The 22,333-nt window shown below is 37.4% G+C and overlaps 1 protein-coding gene across 1 annotated transcript in view; it reads right to left on the bottom strand.

The window, feature by feature from the left end:
* The window catches only part of CFAP44 (cilia and flagella associated protein 44), a 127,848-nt gene that overhangs the window by 12,403 nt on the left and 93,112 nt on the right, over positions 1–22,333 (bottom strand). The window contains exons 27-32 of the mRNA XM_040223858.1: positions 21,541–21,744; positions 20,411–20,606; positions 3,567–3,677; positions 2,302–2,432; positions 1,108–1,224; positions 10–211 (exon numbers count right to left, since the gene is read on the bottom strand). Of these exons, the coding sequence (XP_040079792.1) occupies positions 10–211; positions 1,108–1,224; positions 2,302–2,432; positions 3,567–3,677; positions 20,411–20,606; positions 21,541–21,744 (961 nt within the window). The remainder of the gene's footprint in view (positions 1–9; positions 212–1,107; positions 1,225–2,301; positions 2,433–3,566; positions 3,678–20,410; positions 20,607–21,540; positions 21,745–22,333) is intronic.

The raw sequence follows: 22,333 nt of genomic DNA, 5'->3' as shown, positions 1-22,333 counted from the left end.
ACTACTCACTCTGTATCGTTTTGGCCATCTCTCTCTTTTCTCGGATGAGCTGCTTACGCCTCTCCCGGCATTCTTTGTTAAGTTTTTGCTGCTTGGAATTTTCCTCGTGGAGCTGGACAATTCGTTCTTGGAGTCGTCCCAAGGAGTGGTTGGAAAAGACCAAAGTTCCAGAAAGATCACTTGGTATTTCTCCATACAGCACATACTCTATCTACAAAAACATGACAAAACTGGTATCAGAATAGACAAAAACCAAACTAAATGTAAAGTCACAGAAAGGGATGAGCTTCTTTTTCTGTCCCTCATTAGGTCATAACCTTTGGTCTCCTAACTCTCACCACTGAGGAAGGTAAAAGCAGGAAGCTGCTTTCAAAAAGAAGTCACATTACATCCCTCTGGGACAGCAAATCTTTCCAAAATGACCACTCTGGATATCTACTGCCTACGGATGGAACAGACATTTCAGGGCTGGAATATTTGGCAAACTGCTACAGACAGTTAATCCAGTTTGGATCAGGTTAAACAAGATATATGTAAGGCTGATCCTCCTCGGTTTTTTCTTCTCAAATACAGCTTTCTCTCTTTACCTGACAAAATACATTACAAGGGGCTTTTGCTGATATGATCTCTGCATTTTAATGTAAATTGTAATTCAAGTGGGATATAGAGATGAACAAAGAAAGGGGAAAAAAGTATTTTCCTTTTATCTTAACCTCCCTCATTAACAAGTAAGGAATAAGGGAAGATAATTCTTGACCATTAGTCCACGTTTATTTAAAGGTGTGAAAAGTGACATGTGTCCAAGAGACAAGAAGATTTCAACCCCCAAGTCATTCCTTTAAGTCATAGGCTCCTCATTGCTTCAGATTTGAAGTGATTCAACTTTCAAAGTCATAATGACCACCAGGAAATATACATGTTTTGATATTATGCTTTTATAATAATCTCAGAAGGGGTAAGAAACGCTGGGGTGTCATTCTGCAAGTAGATGTCTCAGACAAGGACTGCCCTTCTCCCCACCAGTGTCCCATGAATCTTTCTCTGGAAAAGTCTGAGGGTGATGGCTCTTCTGCTCAGAGAGGGTGGGGCAACCTCCAGCCCCATCACCTGGTGGAGCTTCAGTGGGATCACAACCAGCAGTTCATTCAGCCGCTGCTGCTTCTCACGTTGATAAGCCTCCAGGGCCTCCTCTGCTGCGTTCAGATTAGTTGCCACAATTTTTACCTGTAGAAAGCCCCAAGTGCGAGATGTTAACAAGATTCGGTGAATATATACCCAAGGTGATAAATGAAGCCACTGGGGAGGAAGAAAAAATATGAGCTGTATCTGCCTTGTTGGGCTGGATTAAACAGATGATCCCAGACTGCTCCCCAGAAGTGTGTATTATTCTCTTTCTGCTAAGTCATGAGCCACACCACTTCTTCAATTGTCCCTATGACCCCAGAGTTGTAGAGATTTTGTGAATGAAAATGCAGAGGATGTGTTCCCATCTCCTTTTTATTTTCTGCAGGAAAATCATCTCTCAGCCTGTAGTATCTCTGTAAGGATGGTTCAAATCTCATTTGGTCATAAGGACCTTGATAAATTAGCGAAGAAAGACCTTTATGGTAATGAAATTACCAACTACAGTATTTCTAAAGTACATGCATCATCTCCTAAAATACTTGAAACTTTTCCAAATCATTTCCTTTTTGCAGGCGGAGAAGCAGCCTACCAAAACATTTCTGAATATGAATCAAGTGATGCTTCTCTAGGAAAGAGTACCTAAGAGGGAAACTGAGTAGATATGGCAGAAAAAATCAATACAACTGTACCGGAAGTTTAGCTTAGTGGACTCCCAAAGGAATGCATACACCTAGAATGTCAAAGTGTTCTACTGGGGTCCAGAAAGAAAATAGAGTTTCCATTTCTATTTATTTTTATCTTATTCTTTTTATTTTCTGTTCTTGCAAATGTTTCATCATACATGAAATATAATTAGTACAATAGTTTATGGGTATAATTTCTAAAGAAATATAAATTTATTGTGGGAATATGTGCTCCTTTTTTTTTTTTTTTTTTTACTTCCAGAAGTATATAATCAAAACAGTTTGGGGGCCAATGATTTAGAAAAAGTTCCAATCATCAAAGGGGCAATGGCCCTCAAAGACGTCTGTAAATGGATGCAACATGGGAAATGTCTCTCTTCTAACAATAAGCCCTAACTCACGCCATTGCCATGAAATAGCAATATTATAGCTAGAAGGAGGTGTAGCATGTTGGGAGACGATAAACAGAACTGAAAAAGGCAGAATAACATACCTTTTTGGACAATGTATCATGTTCCTTTTTGAGGTTATCGATCATTTTTTTTTCTTCAACTAAAGCCTCTTCAATGTCCAGCCTTTTCTCTCGAAGTTGAAGGGCCAGTTCAAAGAGACCTATATCACAATCTGAAAAGACAGACAAAATAAAAAAGCAGCTCCATTTGTTAGAGAATATAGTAATAAGTGTGGACTTTGGGGCTTCAGAATTATTAATGTCCATCTACTCCAATAAGGTTTCACTACACTTACGGCTCCAGGTAGAAATTATTAATGGTATTAATAATTATGATAGAGACTTCCCTGCCAGTTCAGTGGCTAAGACTCTGAGCTCTCAACTCAGGGGGCTTGGGTTCAATCCCTGGTCAGGGAACTAGATTCTGCATGCTGAAACGAAGATCAAAGACCCCAGTGCTGCAACTGAGACCCAGCGTAGCTAATATTTTTAAAAAATAATAATAATCATGATAGTGGCTGTGATGTTAGTACTGATGTTCTGCCTGTAATGCAGGAGATCCCAGTTCAATTCCTGGGTCGGGAAGATCCCCAGAGAAGGGATAGGCTACCCACCCCAGTATTCTTGGGCTTCCTTTGTGGCTCAGCTGGTAAAGAATCCGCCTGCAATGCAGGAGACCTGGGTTCGATCCCTGGGTTGGGAAGATCCCCTGGAGAAGGGAAAGGCTACCCACTCCAGTATTCAGGCCTGGAGAACTCCATGGACTGTATAGTCCGTGGGGTTGCAAAAAGTCAGACATGACTGACGGACTTTCACTAACATAAGAATCTTAAGACTGTAAGAACATTTCAGACAGTGAAAACAGTGAATATAAATTGCCAAGAATCTCCAGGAGACATAAAAATTGCCCTTAAAAACCAGGTTTGAAGTATGAAAATTTAATGGTTTGGCAAAAAGGGAGAGTTTTATAAAAATACACATATGTAGTTTTAAATACACACATGTACATACACATACATAAATTTTCTGTTTCTTGGTAAAATGAAACTTTCTGGATAATCTATGACTGAATCAACTATAGATTGTCTGCAGATTATTTAATTTGGTACTCATAAATAGCAGCCTCAAGAAATAGGAAGTAAATTGTCTAGAGAGTCCCTAAAAGTATTCATTAGACTATACTTCATGCTTATTATACCAACCTTTCCTCAAATATTACGAGACAATTGAGAAACCAAAAAAGACCTTTTTGATATTATCATCCATAGTCAAACGTCACAAAGAATGCACGGTTTTATCCAACTTACTTGTTGGGCAGATAGAATCATCAAAAACCTCATCTTCAGATCCAGACTCATCCTCATCACTCTCCAAGCTGGATTCTTCTTCACTTGATTCTTCACTTTCATCCTCTTCATCTAAAGAGAGAGAAAAACACTGTTAATAAGTAGAGAAGTTCCTGTGTTACGATAAATCCCAGATTTTAAAAATAAATCATTGTCAATGAATTAGTTACTAGGAAAACAATGGGTAAATAAGGAAATTACTCGATATTTTTAGAAGAATTTTAAAAAGTTAAGGACACAAACTCAAGTGCCTGCAGAAGGTTATGCAATTAATTTCAGGGCATCGAGTCAGAGAGGGGTGAGACCAAGCTGCCAAGCTGCTTGTGCTGTGACCTGCCTAATGCACCCTTGGTTATACAGCATAGTGCTCTGACAACAGAGAGGATTTTCATAACTTCTCTGAATTAAGTAACACTAGTTATAATCTTTACTTAACCTACTTAGTGTGAATATTCATGTCTTAACAGTGGAAGTATTAATATTAAATGTTTGATTTAGAGATTCTGCACCAAACCCTGTTGGGGTTGTTAGCTGACAAAGGCTCTCCTTTAACCAAACTTGAGTCAGGCTCCTCTGAGTCCTCTGTCTGGTCCTTGACCCATGCTCTGTCCTTGGCCCATTTACTTGAGTTTTAGCAAGAGTTCTGTTGAGTCAGTATAGTAAAATTCACTACCCTTAATATCTGGTTAAATTCCTTTTCCCTTAGCCTTAATATCTTATCACTCTGGCCTGCCTTCAACAAAAATCCTGTTATGTCAGTTTAGTAAAGAATTACCCTACCTCTCAGTAATTTTCCATCAACTAACCCCAATCTTACTCCTTGGCTACAAGTCTCCATTTACCTTGCATTCAGAGTTGAGCTGATCTCTCTCTTACTATAAAATCCCATGATAGTGGTCCCCTGAATAAAGTCTGCCTTATTGTTCTTTAACAAGTGTCAAGAATGATTATTTCTTTAACAATATCATGTCATGCTTAATATGCTTTATAAAATATAAAACTTTTGAATACTAAAATATATCTGTTCCCAAGAATTTTAGATAAGGATTGTATGCCTCTTTCACTCAACTTTACTCCATTTTTTTTTAAATTTATTTATTTTTTATTTTACTTTACAATTCTGTATTGGTTTTGCCATACATTGACATGAATCCACCACGGGTTCCATTTTCTTTTAAAAGACTTTGAGTTCGTGTATGAACAATTAACAGTTTCTATTTTATGGAACATCAAAAAATATAAAGATAAGTGGACCTCATACTCACTAGAAAACTTCTTAAGATGTCTCTTAAAATTAGTGATCTGTACCACCTTATGAAATAAATCAACAACGTTTATAATTAGGCTTTAAAATAGACATCTGCTTTCAGGAAGATGAAGTAGATCTACTTCCTCTATTCTTCCCACTGCTGCTGCTGCTAAGTCACTTCAGTCGTGTCTGACTCTGTGTGACCCCATAGACGGCAGCCCACCAGGCTCCCCTGTCCCTGGGATTCTCCAGGCAAGAACACTGGAGTGGGTTGCCATTTCCTTCTCCAATGCATGAAAGTGAAAAGTGAAAGTGAAGTCGCTCAGTTGTGTCTGACTCTTCACGACCCCATGGACTGCAGCCTACCAGGCTCCTCCGTCCATGGGATTTTCCAGGCAAGAGTACTGGAGTGGGGTGCCATCGCCTTCTCCGATTCTTCCCACTAAATACAGCTAAAACCCCTGGACATTAAATATAAAATGAACACAAGAAAACTCTGAGAAGTGGAAAGAAGGAGGCAGATCTACTATGCACTTCGAATCCTGAGGAACAACACTGTGGTGATTTCCCTGGATTTTCTTTCTGCCATATATATCTCTGAGGTGAAGAAGACTCAGTCAGTCTAACCTGAAATACCAACAGCTAGAGACAAAGGAAGGCCCAATCAGAACCTGCTCTCTCCAGCCAAATGACCAGAAAGAGGCAGAGTAGCAACACAGAAAACTTGAAGAATCACTACACAAAAATACTATGGTCCCACCCACATTGGCAAAGGCCTAATGGAGCCTAGACAAGCCAAAACATTTCACATAACAGAGTACAATGTACATTATTTGCAAGTGCTCACAGAATATACCCTTGCCAAGCTGTAATGAGGCACCCCACCATGCCAACTAGGATGGTGTCAGAAAATGTCAAGTAAAGAGTCAAGATATTTATTCTTTCTGAGGGTAACCAGTCCCCTTACCAAGATGTCTGTGGCCATCACAGTCTGGACCTGCATTCTCAGATGGCAGTAATAAGATTCTCTTCACCCTCCCTGCAGAGGTGGTATCAGAAGAGGTCTGGTGGGGAGTCAGGACTTCTACCATTGCCCAGAGGTGCCAAGGCCTTCCCCACCATGTTGTCAGTAGAGACTCTCTGAGGAGCTAGCCCTCCCATCTGCACACAGAAGAAACAAGGAGATTTCCCTTCCCTTCGGTGACAATAAAACATGAGTACCTCCACCTGGCAACAAGGAGGAGGCACCCATTCCTTCCTCTGGCAGAACAGTGTTAGAGAAAGCCAAGTAAACCAGAAGATTTAAGTAAGATACAGAGTCTAATACATAATATGAAAGTTTCCAGGTTTTAGCTGAAAGTCATACCAAGAACCAGAAAGATCTCTAACTGAATGAAAAAAGACAATCAATAAAAGTTAACACCAAGATGACAGAAACAGAATTATCTGATGAAGTATTTTAAACATGCAGGATAAAAATGCTTCAGTGAGCAATTATGAACACACTTGAAGCAAAGATATAAAGTCTCAGGCTTTTTATTTATGTATATAAGGAAAAAGTAAATGGAAATTTTAGAACTGAAAAATACAATAATGAAAACTAAGGGATGGGGTCAACAGTAGAATAGAAGGGACAGAAAAATGAATCCATGAACTTGAAGATAGTAAAATAGGAATTAGTCAATCTGAACCATAAAAAGAAAACAAACTGAAACAAACAAAACCCAAACCCCAGAGCCTCAGGAGCCAATGGGATTATAATAAAAGTCTAACAGTCATGGCATCAGAGTGCCATGAAGGAGTCAGGAAAGAGGCGGTCTTTAAAAGGACTTGAAGAAATAATGGCTGAAAACTTCTCAAATTGGGCAAAGTACATAAACCTAAAGATTAAAGAACTTGAATGTATTCCAAAGAGGATAATTCCAAAATTGACACTAAATCACATAACAGCCAAACTTCTGAAAACTAAAGAGAAAAAAATACTGAAGGCAAAGAAAGAAAAGTGATTCTTCACCTGCAGAGGATAAGCAATTTGAATATCAGAGGGTTTCTCACCAGCAACCACGGTGACCAGAAGGAAGTGGCACAGTATTTACAAATGTTGAAAGAAATATCAACCTAGAATACTACATCCAATGAAAATAGCTTTCAGAAAAGAGGGGAAATCAAGACATACTGAGATTATGGGAAACAATTTTTTAATTGCCACCAGTATACCCTCCCTAAAAGAATGGATAAAGGAAACTCTTTAAGCAGAGGGAATTTTTTCTTTTTTAAAAAAGGAAATTTTGAATAAAAATATGGATAAAGCCTATATAGATAGGCTTTCCTCCAAGTGCTTAAATTATGTTTGATAATTGAAGCAAAAATTATAACATTGTCTGATATGGTTCCAGATGTATGCAGAGGAAATATTTAAGACAATCATATGATAGATGAGGAAGAAACTGGGATATAAAGGTAGGTAAGGATTCTAGACTTGACTTAAATTGGTAAAATGATGACACTGGTGGACTGGGATAAATAATGAATATATATATATATATATACACACACACATATATATATATAATATAGAGAGCAACCATTAAAGAAGTTATACAAAGAGATACATTAAAAAGTGCTCAGTTCAGTCGCTCAGTCGTGTCCAACTCTTTGCGACCCCATGAATCACAGCACGCCAGGCCTCCCTGTCCATCACCAACTCCCGGAGTTCACTCAAACTCATCTCCATTGAGTCGGTGATGCCATCCAACCATCTCATCCTCTGACGTCCCCTTCTCCTCCTGCCCCCAATCCCTCCCAGCATCAGAGTCTTTTCCAATGAGTCAACTCTTCACATGAGGTGGCCAAAGAACTGGAGTTTCAGCTTCAACATCAGTCCTTCCAATGAATACGCAGGACTGATCTCCTTTAGGATGGACTGGTTGGATCTCCTTGCAGTCCAAGGGACTGTCAAGAGTCTTCTCTAACACCACAGTTCAAAAGCATCAATTTTTCAGCACTCAGCTTTCTTTATAGTCCAATTCTCACATCCATACATGACTACTGTAAAAAGTGCTAGAGAAAATAAAATGGAATCCTAAAAAATGTTCAACTAACCCACAGGAAGGTAGGAAAAAGAAAAAAGACAAAACAGATATAAAATGGCAGACTTAAACCCTAATAGATCAAATATAAGTGGTTCAATACACCAATTAAAAGACAGAGTGGATGAAAAACATTATTCAGCCATATGCTACCAGAAATTCACTTCTAATGCAACTATATAGTCAAGCTGAAATTAAAAGGAGGGAAAAGATATATCATACAACTATTAATAAAAGCAAAGCAGAAATGACTATAAAAATATAGGATAAAATGGACTTCAGAGCAAGGAAAATTACCCAAGACAGAGAAGGAAACGGCAACCCACTCTAGTATTCTTGCCTGGAGAATCCCAGAGACAGAGGAGTCTGGTTGGCTGCCGTCTATGGGGTCGCACAGAGTCGAACATGACTGAAGCGACTTAGCAGCAGCAGCAGAGAAAGACATTAAATAATGATAAATATGCCAATTTATCAAGAAAACATAGAAATCTTAACAGCGTATGCATCAAACAACAGAAATACGGGAAGTAAAAACTGATAAAAATGAGAGGAGAAATAGATAAATCCATGAATGTATTTGGAGACCTCCACACCTCAACTCAACATTTGATGCAACCACCATACAGAAAATCAACAAGGATATAGAAGACTTGAACAATAGCATTAATCAACAGGATCTAACTGACAGTAATAGAACATGTCACACAAAACAGTATAATACATTCTTCGCAAGTGCTCACAGAATATACACGAAGATAGGTATGTCAGACCATAAAACGAATCTCAACAACTAAAAAAGAACTGAAATCACACAAAATGTGTTCTCTGATCACAATTGGATCAAACTAGAAATCAATAACAGAAAGATAACAGGAAAATCTCAAAACACTTGGACCTAAACAACACACTTCTATATAATCCATGGAATCCAGAAGTCATGATGTAAATTTTTAAACTACACTGTCCTGAATGTAAATGAAAATTAACTTCAAGTTTTGTAGAATACAACGAGAGCAGTGCTGAGAGAGAAACTTATAGTACTAAATTAGAAAAGAGAATAAATTGTCAATTCAGTGATTTAAGCTCACACCTGAAAACCTAAAAAACAGGAGTACAAAATAAACCCAAAGCAAGCCGAAGGAAGGTAATAGTAAAGATAAGAACAGAAAGCAATAAAATGGACAGCAGTAAACAGAGAAAATCACTTATACAAAGAGCTGACTTGTTCCTAAAAAAATCAGTTGAATTGACAAACCTCTAGTAAAACTGCAAAAAAAAAAAAAAAGGGGGAATATAAGAAACAAGGTACCAATATCTAGAATGCAACAGACACTATTACTAAAGACCCTGCAGATATTAAAAGGATAGCAAGGAAATACAATGAGCATCTCTATGCACATAAATTTGGCAACTTAAGTGAAACAGCCCAATTCCTCAAAAAATACAAATTACCACAACCCACCCAATATAAAGGAGATAATGTGAATAGTTCTGTATTAAGAACACTGAAATTCTAATTGTAAAACTACTTTGAAGAAATCTATTGGTCCAAATAGTTTCACTGGAGAACTCTACCAAACATTTAAAGAATTGCCATAAATTCTATACAGTATCTTCTAGAAAAATCAGAAAGGGGAATTGCTTAGTTGCTAAGTCACACCCAACCCTTTGTGACCAGATGGACTATAGCCTACCAGGCTCCTCTATCCATGGAATTCTCCAGTTAAGAATACTGGAGTGGGTTGCCATTTCCTTCACCAAAAAAGGGGAGAAGACTTCTCAATTCATATTTTGAAGCTAGTATTCTCCCGATACCCAAAACCAAATATAGTATAAAGACAGTATAATGATCCTCATGAATATAGACATAATTTTTTTAATTTATATTTTGTTGAAGGATAATTGTTTTATAGAATTTTGTTGTTTTCTACCAAACCTCCACATGAATCAGCCATCAGTTCAGTTCAGTTCAGTCGCTCAGTCGTGTCCGACTCTTTGTGACCCCATGTATTGCAGCACGCCAGGCCTCCCTGTCCATCACCAACTCCCGGAGTTCACTCAGACTCACGTCCATCGAGTCAGTGATGCCATCCAGCCATTTCATCCAGCCATAGGCATACATAGATCCCCTCCCTTTTGAACCTCCCTCCCATCTCCCTCCCCATCCCACCCCTCTAGATTGATACAGAGCCCCTGTTTGAGTTTCCTGAGCCATAGAGCAAATTCCCATTGGCTCTGTATTTTACATATGGTAATGTAAGTTTCCATGTTACTCTCTCCATACATCTCATCCTATCCTCCCCTCTCCCCATGTCCATAAGTCTATTCTCTGTCTGTCTCCCCATTGTTGCCCTGTGAATAAATTCTTCAGTACCATTTTTCTAGATTCTGTATATGTGCATTAGAATACATTATCTTTCTGACTCACTTCACTCTGTATAATAGATTCTAGGTTCATCCACCTCATCAGAACGGACTCAAATGTGTTCTTTTTTATGGCTGAGTAATATTCCATTATGTAAATGTACCATGACTTCTTTATCCATTCATCTGTTGATGGACATCTAGGTTGCTTCCATGTTCTAGCTATTGTAAATAGTGCTGCAATGAGCATTGGGATACATGCGCCTTTTTCAATTTTGGTTTCCTCAGAGTATATGCCTAGGAGTGGGGTTGCTGAGTCATATAGTGGTTTTATTCCTCATTTTTAAGGAATCTTCATACTGTCTTCCATAGTGGCTGTATCAGTTTACATTCCCAATAGTGCAAGAGTGGTCCCTTTTCTCCCCGCCTTCTCCAGCATTTATATTTGTAGACTTTTTGATGATGGCCATTCTGACTGATGTGAGGTGATATCTCATTGTAGTTTTGATTTGCATTTCTCTAATAATGAGCAATGTTGAGCATCTTTTCATGTGTTTGTTAGTGATCTGTATGTCTTCTTTGGAGAAATGTCTGTTTAGGTCTTTTCCCCACTTTTTGATTGGGTTGTTTGCTTTTCTGGCATTGAGTTGTATGAGCTGCTTGTATTTTTGGAAATTAATCCTTTGTCAATTGTTTCATTTACTATTACTTTCTCCCATTCTGAGGGTTGTCTTTTCACCTTGACTATAGTTTCCTTTGCTGTGCAAAGCTTTTAAGTTTAATCAGGTCCCACTTGCTTACTTTTGTTTTTATTTCCATGACTCTAGGAGGTGGGTTACAAAGGATCTTGCTTTGACTTATGTCATCACGTGTTCTGCCTATGTTTTCCTCTAAGAATTTTATAGTTTCTTGTCTTACATTTTTGTCTTCAACCCATTTTGAGTTTATCTTTGTATATGGTGTTAGGACATGTTCTAATTTTATTGTTTTACATGTAGCTGTCCAGTTTTCCCAGCACCATTTATTGAAGAGGCTGTCTTTGCCCCATTGTATATTCTTGTCTCCTTTGTCAAAAATAAGGTATGCATGGGTTTATTTCTGGGCTTTCTATCTTGTTCCATTGGTCTATATTTCTGTTTTTCTGCCAGTACCATACTGTCTTGATGACTGTAGCTTTGTAGTATAACCTGAAGTCAGGAAGGTTGATTCCTCCAGCACCATTCTTCCTTCTCAAGACTGCTTTGGCTATTCAGGGTCTTTTGTTTTTCTGTATGAATTGTGAAATTTTTTGTTCCAGTTCTGAGAAAAATGCCATTGCTGATTTGATAGTGATCACATTGAATTTGTGGATTGCATTTGGTAGTATAGTCATGTTCAAAATATTGATTCTTTCTACCCAGGAACATGGAATATCTCTCCATCTGTTTATGTCATCTTTGATTTCTTTCATTAGTATCTTATAATTTCCTGTGTACAGTTCTTTTGTCTCTTTAGGTAAGTTTATTCCTAGATATTTAATTCTTTTTGTTGCAATGGTGAATGGATTGATTTCTTAATTTCTCTTTCAGATTTTTCATTGTTAGTACATATAAATGCAAGTTATTTCTGTGTATTGATTTTGTATCCTGTAACTTTGCTAACTTCACTGATTAGCTATAGTAAATTTCTGATACTGTCTTTAGGGTTTCCTATGTACAGTATCATGTCATCTGCAATCAGTGTGAGCTTTACTTCTTTTCCTATCTGGGTTCCTTTTATTTCTTTTTCTTCTCTGACTGCTGTAGCTAGAATTTCCAGAACTATGTTGAATAATAGTGGTGAGAGTGGACACCTTTGTCTTGTTCCTGACCTTAGGGGGAACGCTTTCAGTTTTTCACCATTGAGAATAATGTTTGCTGTAGGCTTATCATATATGGCCTTTACCATGTTGAGGTAGATTCCTTCTATGACCATTTTTTGAAGAATTTTAATCACAAATGGGTGCTGAATTTTGTCAAAGGTTTTCTCTGCATCTGTTGAGATTATCATATGGTTTCTACCTTTCAATTTGTTAATATGGGGTATCATATTGATTTTCATATATTGAAGAATCCTTGCATTCCAGGAATAAACCCAACTTGATCATGGTGTATGAGCTTCTTGGTGTGCTACTGAATTCTGTTTGCTAAAATTTTGTTGGGGATTTTTTCATCTATGTTCATCAGTGATATTGGCCTGTAGTTTTCTTTTTTGTGTTGTCTTTGTCTGGGTTTGGTATCAGGGTGAAGGTGGCCTCATAGAATGAGTTTGGAAGTCTTCTTCCTCTGCAATTTTTTGAAAGAGTTTTAGAGGATAGGCATTAGCTCTTCTCTAAATGTTTCATACAATTTCCCTGTGAAGTTATCTGGTCCTGGGCTTTTGTTTGGGGGGAGATTTTTGATCACAGCTTCAATTTCAGTGCTTGCAATTGGGTTGTTCATAATTTCTACTTCTTCCTGGTTCAGTCTTGGAAGATTGAACTTTTCTAACAACCTGTCCATTTCTTTCAGGTTATCCATTTTATTGCTATATAGTTGTTCATAATAGTTTCTCATAATCATTTGTATTTCTGCATTGTTTGTTGTAACCTCTCCTTTTTCATTTCTAATTTTGTTGATTTGATTCTTCTCTCTTTTTTTGATGAGTCTGACTTGTCAATTTTGTTGATCTTCTCAAAGAACCAGCTTTTAGTTTTATTAATCTTTACAATTGTTTCTTTCATTTGTTTTTCATTTATTTCTGCTTGGATCTTTATGATTTCTTTCCTTCTACTAATTTTTGGTTTGCTGTTGTTGTTGTTCTTCTTCTTCTATTTCCAGTTGTTTTAGGTGTAAAGTTAGGATGTCTATTTGATTTTTTTCTTGCTTCTTGAGGCAGGATTGTATTGCTATAAACTTCCCTCTTAGAACTGCTTTTGCTGCATCCCCTAGGTTTTGAGTTGTTGTGTTTTCATTGTCATTTTTTTCTAGAACTTTCTTCATTTCCCTTTTGATTTCTTCAGTAACATGTTGGTTATTTAGAAATGTGTTGTTTAACATCCATGTGTTTGTGTTTCTTACAGTTTTTTTCTTGTAACTGATATCTTACAAATCATAGCATTGTGGTCAGAGAAGATGCTTGACATGATTTCAATTTTCTTAAATTTTACTGAGGTTTGATTTGTTACCCAAGATGTGATCTGTCCTGGAGAATGTTCCATGGGCACTTGAGAAAAAGGTGTATTCTTCTGCATTTGGATGGAATGTCCTGAAGATATCAATGAGATCCATCTCATCTAATGTATCATTTAAGACTTGTATTTCCTCACTAATTTTCTGTTTTGATGATCTGTCCATTGGTGTGAGTAGGGTGTTAAAGTCTCCTACTGTTATTGTGTTACTGTCAATTTCTCCTTTTATGTCTGTTTGTGTTTGTCTTATGTATTGAGGTGCTCCTGTGTTGGGTGCATAGATATTTACAATTGTTATGTCTTCCTCTTGGATTGATCCTTGATCATTATGGAGTGTCCTTCCTTATCTCTTGCAATCTTTTTTAAGGTCTATTTTGTCGATATGAGGATTGCTACCCCAGCTTTCTTTTGCTTCCCATTTGCATGGAATATATTTTTCCATCCTCTCACTTTCAGTCTATATGTGTCTTGAGGTCTGAAGTGAGTTTCTTTTAGACAGCATATATGTGGGTCTTGTTTTTGTATCCATTCAGCCAGTCTGTGTCTGTTGGCTGGAGCATTTAATCCATTTACATTTAAAGTAATTATTGATATTTATGTTCCTATTGCCATTTTCTTAAATGTTTGGGGTTGATTTTGTAGATCTACTTTCTTCTCTTGTATTTCTTGACTATAGAAGTCCCTTTAACATTTGTTGTAAAGCTGGTTTGGTGGTACTGAATTCTCTTAACTTTTGCTTGTCTGAAAAGCTTTTTATTTCTCTATCAATTTTGAATGAGATCCTTGTCAAGTACAGTAATCTTGGTTGCAATTTTTTCCCTTTCACTATTTTAAATATATCTTGCCATTCCCTTCTGGCCTGCAGAGTTTCTGCTTAAAGATCAGCTGTTAAGCATATGGGGTTTCCCTTGTATCTTACTTGTTGCTTCTCCCTTGCTGCTTTTAATATTCTTTGTGTTTAGTCATTGTTAGTTTGATTAGTATGTGTCTTGGCGTGTTTCTCCTTGGGTTTATCCTGTATGGGACTCTTTGTGGCTTCTTGGACTTGATTGACTATTTCCTTTTCCATGTTGGGGAAATTTTCAACTATAGTCTTTTCAAAAATTTCATACCCTTTCTTTTTTTCTATACTTCAAATGTTGGTGCATTTGATATTGTCCCAGAGGTCTCTGAGACTATTCTCAGTTCATTCTTTTTACTTTATTCTGCTCTTCAGAAGTTATTTCCACCATTTTATCTTCCAGCTCACTGATTCTTTCTTTTGCTTCAGATATTCTGCTATTGATTCCTTCTAGAGTATTTTTAATTTCAGTCATTGGGTCCTTTGTCTCTGTATAGTTATTCTTTAATTCTTCTAGGTCTTTGTTAATTGATTCTTGCATTTTCTCCATTTTGTTTTCAAGGTTTTTGATCATCTTTACCATCATTATTCTGAATTCTTTTTCAGGTAGTTTGCCTATTTCCTCTTCATTTATTTGGACTTCGGTGTTTCTATCTTGTTCCTTCATTTGTGTAGTATTTCTACGCCTTTTTGTTATTTTTTTTTTTAACTTATTGTGTTTGAGGTCTCCTTTTGAATTCTTTCTTCCTTTTGGTTTCTGCCTTCCTAAGGTTGGTCCAGTGGTTTGTGTGAGCTTCGTATAGGGTGAGATTTGTGCTGATTTTTTGTTTGGTTGTTTGTTTTTCCTCTGATGGGCAAGGCTAAGTGAGGTGGTAATCCTGTCTGCTGATTATTTGGTTTGTATTTTTATTTTGTTTGTTGTTTAGATGAGGTGTCCGACACAGGGTGCTACTGGTGATTGGGTAATGGCAGGTCTTGTATTCAAGTGGTTTCGTTTGTGAGTTCTCACTATTTGATACTCCTTAGGGTTAGTTCTCTGGTGGTCTAGGTGTTTGGAGTCAGTGCTCCCACTACAAAGGCTCATCAGGGCTTGATCTCTGATCAGGAACAAAGTTTCTACAAGTGGTTTGTTATGGCATTAAATGAGATTAAAACAAATATCCAAAAATGAGAAACCAAAGATGAACCCCAGACAAATGGCAGTTATAAAATCAGGCAAATAATAATTAAAATCATGGAATATATACATATACATATACACCCATGAGCAAAGTGAAAAATGTCCAACAAAAATAAAGTGCAGTAGATTGGTCCAGCAAACAAGGTAAATCAAAATTTATATTTACCAGTTAAGAACAAAACTAACTAAAACACAAACTGGAAAACAAAACTAAAGCAAGGTGCCAAGTGGGGAATAAAGCACTGAAAACAAAACTAACAAATATGTTGAGAGGAAAGGAAAGAAAGAATAGATGTGCAAAGTTAAATAGAGGTAGACAAAGAAGATTTGTATACATTAAAGATTAAACTGCATGGGGAAAATAACAGTAGGAAAGGCAAACAAATGAATAAATGTAGAAAAAAATAGGTTTTTTAAAAAATTAAAATTATAAAAAAGAGAAAAGAAGGAAAATGGAAGAAGAAAGAAAAAAGGAAAAAAAAAAAGGAAAACTCCACAGAACTGCAAAAGCCCAATGCAGAGGCAGAGGTGTATAGCAACAATAAAAAGTGTGACTGAATATACATGCATACATATACATCCATAAGCAAAATCAGAACAGTCCAACAAAAATAAAGTACAATAGATTGACCTGGCAAACAAAGGAAACCAAAAATTATATCTACCAAGACAAAACTAATTAAAGCAAAACCTGGAAAACAAAACTAAAGCAAGCTGCCAACTGGGAAATAAAGCAATGAAAATAAAACTGACAAAATGTTGAGAGTAAAGGAAAGAAAGAAAAGAAAGAAAGAATAGATATGCAAAGTTAAACAGAGGTAGATGAAGAAGATTTATATACATTAAAGATTGACTGCAAGGGGAAAAGAACAGTAGGAAAGGCAAACAAAGGAATAAATGTAGAAAAAATAAGCTTTAAAAAATTAAAAATTAAAATTAAAAAAAGAGAGGAAAAAAAGGAAAACTCCACATAACTGCAAAAGCCCAATGTAGAGGCAGAGGTTTATAAGAGCAATAAAAAATGTGACTGAGAAAAAAAAACAAGCTCAAAAGTTTAATTAGATTTCATAGTGCCAATAAAATCAACAACTACAACAGGTGGAGAGAATAAAGGAAAAAAAAATCCAAAAGAATCTACAGAGAAAGTCAAAACATAAGAATAATAACTGTTTTTCTTGAGTCACTGCTATCAGAGTCCTTTCCCTTGCTGGGAGTCACAGTCCACCTCACCTCCCTAGGATGCCCTCCAACGCTGTTCTGATCTCTGGACCTGCTGTGGGGGCAGCTCAGATTCTCATCTGGTCCTGCTCCTCTGTGTTCTTGCCTCCAATGTCCACAGCTATCAGAACTTGTACATTTTCTTTTGTGGGAGCTCTCAATGACCTTTCATATATTCCATCAACAGAGTCTGCCTAGTTGACCATGTGGATTTAACCTGCAGCTTGTACAGCTGATGGGAAGATTTGGGGCCTTCTTCCTTAGCCACACTGCCCCTTGGTTTCAACTGTGGTTTTATCTCCACTTCTGCATGTGGCTCGTCCACTGGGGTTTGCTCCTGAGGCTGCCCTAGAGGACTTAGGTTTGCCCCTGTGAGCGCCAGGTATGGAGGTGGTACAGCTCTTTGGGTTGCAGGGGTTCTGGAAGCACCAGGTACTCAGGGGGGTTGACAGCCAGGGCAGCGGGAAATATAGTGCTCTAGTAGGGTATGGCAACCAGTATTGGTCAATACACTCCAGTATTCTTGCCTGGAAAACCCCGCTCCCTGACAGAGAAGCCTGGCAGGCCATAGTCTACAGGGCTGCAAAGAATCGGACACTACTGAAGCGACCCTGTACACATAGACACAAGACTTTTTTTTTTGCCTGTGGCAGCTCTGCCCCCTTGAGAGTTGAGCGTGAAGGTGGTGCAGCTGCTTGGCTTGTAGGGACCCTGGCAGTGCCAAGGGTGCAGGGACATGGACTGCCTCCGCCACAGGAGTTGTGGTCCTATCAGAGCCTTTTTTGAGCCTCTTGTAGCTAGTGATCAGAAGGCCTCTTTGGCCAGGCTTTCTCCTTAGCTCTGCCCATTCAGGCACTTAGAGGGCTCCCTTGCCTGGGGTCCTTCTCTGTTGTTTGGAGCATCAGACATATAGAAGGGACCCCCTGGCTGGGGTCCTAGTCTGTAGATTGGCACATCAGGCACTTAAAGGGGCGCCCTGGGTGGGGTCCTACTCTGTAGTGCAGTGCCTCAGGCATTTGAGGAGACAGCCTCTCTGTTGTTCAGCTGCTGATGCTGGCCTGTGAGGAGAGAGAGGCTATAGTGATGGCTCCACTCCCTACACACGACTAAGCAGTATCGCCTTGCTTAGGTGGCTGCCCGGCTTTCCTCCACAGGCATTTCCCATCACAATCTCCTCCCTCACCTCCCCTGGATCCATCTCTCCACAATCAACAGCAGACCTCGTCCTGGGATCGCTCCACACTCCCCAAACTCCAGCTCCCAGCCGCTGTGCCTTCCAGGGGACCAGTATTCCTGTCCACGGTATGTATGGCTACGGCAAGGTCTGTCTGAGTCTCATTCCATTTAGGCTGCCACAGATCAGCTGTTTCACTCTCAGCCTTAAATGTTTCTCCTCTGACTCAGACAATGGCCCTGATATGGGGATCGGACTCCTGCTTCAGTTCCCTCACCCGCTGAGGGCAGGTCCACTCCTACTAACACTCCTGTTTTTCCCCCTAGTTCCTTTGTCCTACTGAGTTTTGCGTGGTTCTATATATTCTTTTCCTCTGGTCAAGTAACTCCTGTCCGCTCTCAGCTGGTGTTCTTCATGCACTTCTGTGTCTGAAGGTGTATTCCTGATGTATCCATGGAGAGAGATGTACTCCGTGTCCACTTACTCCTCTGCCATCTTGTTCTCCTCCCATAAAATTTCTTAATATTAGCAAATAGAATTCAACAATACATAAAAAGAATTTTACGTTATACCAGAAAGTGAAAGTGTTAGTCACTCAGACATGTCTGACTCTTTGTGACTCCATGGACTATAGCCCCTCAGGCTCCTTTGCCCACGGAATTCTCCAGGGAAGAATACTGAGTGGGTTACCATGCCCTTCTCCAGGGGATCTTCCAAACCCAGGGATCGAACCCAGGTCTCCTGCATTGCAGGCAGATTCTTTGCCATTTGAGCTATCCAGGAAGCCAACATTTCAGAATGCTAGCCTAGTTTTGTAATTAGTGATCAGCCAATATAATCCACCATCTTAACAGGCTAAAGAAAGAAAAAAAAAAGGTCACATAATCATCAATGCAGTAAAAAATCTGATAAAATTCAAACTCATTCATGAAAAACAAAACAGAAGAGACCTTCCTGAACTTGGTAAAAAGTATCCAAGAAACACCCACAGGTGTTTTTTAATGGTATAGGCAGCATACTTAATAGTGAAAGATTGAATGCTTTCCCCCTAAGATTGGACTAAGGCAAGGATGTCTGTTCTTAGCACTCTATTTCAAGATAGTACTGAATATTCTAACCAGGGCAATAAGACAAGAAATGGTAATTGGCATACAGACTAAAAATAAAATTGCCCTTTAGAGCTAGAAATTCCCAAGGAATCAATCAAAAACTCCTAGAATAAGTCAGGTTACAAGATACAAGATAAATATCCCCAAAGCAACCGTATTTCTATATACTAGTATGGATATGTGGACACCAAGATTAAAAACAAATTACTCAAAAAATAAAAAAGAAGTACTTTGGGGGTAAAACATGAACATGAATTGTGTGTTGAAAACTACACAGTGTTGATGACAAATCAAAGCTTTAAATAAATACATACCTTGTTCATGCATTGGAAGACTCAATATAGGAAGGACACTAATTCTCCCCAAACTGATAGAGGTTTAACACAATTGCTGTGAGAATTCCAACGATATCTTTTGTAGATATATATAAAAAAATAAACATGGAAATATAAAGGAACCAGAATAGCTAATGCAATTTTTAAAAAGAATAATAGTGGGAGGAATTAGTCTACCTGATTTTAGAACCCAATACCTACCATACTCAAGACCATAGTATTGGTGAAGAGACAGACACATAGATCAACAGAACAGAATTAAAAAAAAAAAAAACACATAATAGGTCCACACAAATAGGCTCAAATGATTTTTGACAAAGATAAAAGCAATCCAATGGAAGAGAGACAGCCTTTTCAACAAATGGTGCTAGAAAAACTGGACATTCCTAGGAGAAAACAAAAACCTTGACCTAAGTCTCCTACCTTGTAGAAAACTTAACTCCAAATGGATCATGGATTTCAATGTAAAACTATAAAACCTTTAGAAAAAAAATAAAAGAAAATCTTTGGGACCCAGGGCTAGGCAAAGAATTCTTAGACTTGACAACAAAACAAAATCCAAGAGAGGAAAAAATGACAAATTGAACACTGACAAAATTCAAAACTATTGCCCTGCAAATGACCCTATTCAGAGAATGAAAAACCAGGCTACAGACTAGAAGAAAATATTTGCAAATCACATATTTGACAAAGGATTAGTGGATATAATACGCAGAGTTCTCAAAACTCAACAGTACAAAAGCAAGCAACTGTATTCAAACGTGGGCAAAAGACATGACGAGAAATTTTATGAAAGGTACACAGGTGTCAAGTAAACATGAAAAGAAGTGCTTGTTAAATGAAACTACCCTATGCTATCTCATACCATATGCACACACACTTCTGATGGTTAGAGACCTAAAGGTTTATGTCCTCTCCTCTGTAACCCCACAGTGCCTCTACACTGTCTAAGTTGTAGTGAAAAAGAAAAAGAAAAAGTGTGTAATATGTCCCTTAGTTATTTCTCTATTTCATGCTAATGAGAAAAAATAGAATCATATATAAGAAAGAAATACAAACCGACATCTCCTTCAACCTCTTTTTTCTTCACCCGCTTAATCCTCTTCTTTAGTACCTTCATAAGAAAATTAGCAAATTTATTGTTTTCTCCAAGTGCTGTTTGGAAACCAGCATAGAGTGCTTTTTCTTGGTCCTGGAGCTTGGCTACTTCATTCTTTTTCTCTTCCATTTCTTTAAGAGTTTCATTTATTTTCCACTAAATGAAAAATAATATGAACAAATAATAAATAAAATTTTCCTGATAAATCGGGTTCAGAGAATAATGTACATTACACTGTAAGGTTACAGCCTACAAACATTTTTAAATCTTCTTAATAGAAGTTTACATTTCTGATGTTTGCAGAGTCATTCATTTGGTTAAATTTATAATTCTTTTGTAAAAATCTATTAAGGTCAGAATCAGATAAGATAGATTTTTTTTTGATGTTTAACTTCCTCAAAAAACTAAATTTAAAATTTTTACTTATATGTGAATGTCAGTTAATATTTTTCTGTATGTGCTCTCAAAAAAGACTCTTTCATATCAACACAAGATACCGAAAACAAAAAGGTAAATTTGCTCTTAGTGAGGCTGATACATCTGCAAACTGACATCACTATTGTGTATGCATTATGTAATAGACTCTTTCTTCCTTTATGACAAAGCTAGATGGTATAATTAATCTCTTTAAATTTACATATTTATATAATAAAGAAAATTTCCTGTGCTAGTCAATTATGTATTACTCTGAAAGTAACTATCATATTTAAGAAACTTACCAACTCCTTTTCCAAGTATGTTCATTCATAATGATAATATATAATCAAAACTCAACTTCACATGATAGCTACTAACAACAAAAATAATTTTAAATCCATAGGTAAACAAAACATAAGGGTCACTTTTGAAAAATTTATTCTCCTACTTTATAAGATATCAAATCAAATTCACTAAACATTATGATTCACTGTTCCCTATGCAAGGCTACCAAAAATAGAGAGCAATCAGGAATAACAGGAAAAAGGAGGATGAAGAGAAGACAAGAAGGAGATGTAGACCAGAACAAGGGGGGAAATTGAGAAGAAAGAAGAATCACGTCCCCTCCATAACTAAGGCTGTCGCCAGTTAGCAGTCTTGTGACCATTCATACTTGCATGTCCTGTTCCTCTTTGTCTAATGAATTAACACGCTCCTGAAGTATGTTCTCCTGTTTTTCAAAGTTCTTCAGGAGAAGCATTTCTTGAAATAATGTGACATGGTGCAGGTCAGATAATTTCATCTGAGTATCTAACTTCAGTTTCTGATGTCTCAGGAGACGGAGTTCTGCATCAAAGGTGACAATCAGTTCTTTGATCTGAGGTGGAAAAGGATTTGAGGGTATGTGAGAAGCTTAAAACACATAAGTGCATCTTGAAAACTATCCAACAAAACTGATTTGTTTGGGTAAAAGCATTTGTTTATTCTGCCCTTATTTTGGATGGAAAATTATAAAGGTGGGTGAGTAGGCACATGTGTATGTATGTAGTCACATAAATCAGTTCATTCATGGTATTAAATGAATATATATTAAATTTATTAAATGGTAGGAATTCTTGAGGAAGTTGCAGTCCTCTAGCTATTTCTGCATCATTGATTAACCCATTGATCAAGAATGTCCTTCCTACTTTAAATCAGAGTTTTATAATAAATCTTGATTAAATCTTTGTTTAAGTTGGAGACTATGAGCTCTTCATGGATATTGTTTATATTTGCCTCTACTCCATCCCCACAGTATCTCTACGCTGTCCTTCACACAGTAAGCACTAAAAAAGTTTTACTTTCCTCACCTTATTTTGAAAAATTTCAAACTTATGGAACAGCAAATATTTAATAGATAAATATAATTGTAGAACCACAAGAAATTTATTCAATCTTCTTTTCTTAGTTTATTTATAGATGAAGAA

The sequence above is a fragment of the Oryx dammah genome, unplaced genomic scaffold (assembly GCF_014754425.2).
Source record: "Oryx dammah isolate SB20612 unplaced genomic scaffold, SCBI_Odam_1.1 HiC_scaffold_2, whole genome shotgun sequence".
Taxonomy (NCBI): domain Eukaryota; kingdom Metazoa; phylum Chordata; class Mammalia; order Artiodactyla; family Bovidae; genus Oryx; species Oryx dammah.
The sequence above is the reverse complement of the archived record's forward strand: the minus strand, read 5'-3'. Positions and strand labels throughout refer to the sequence as shown.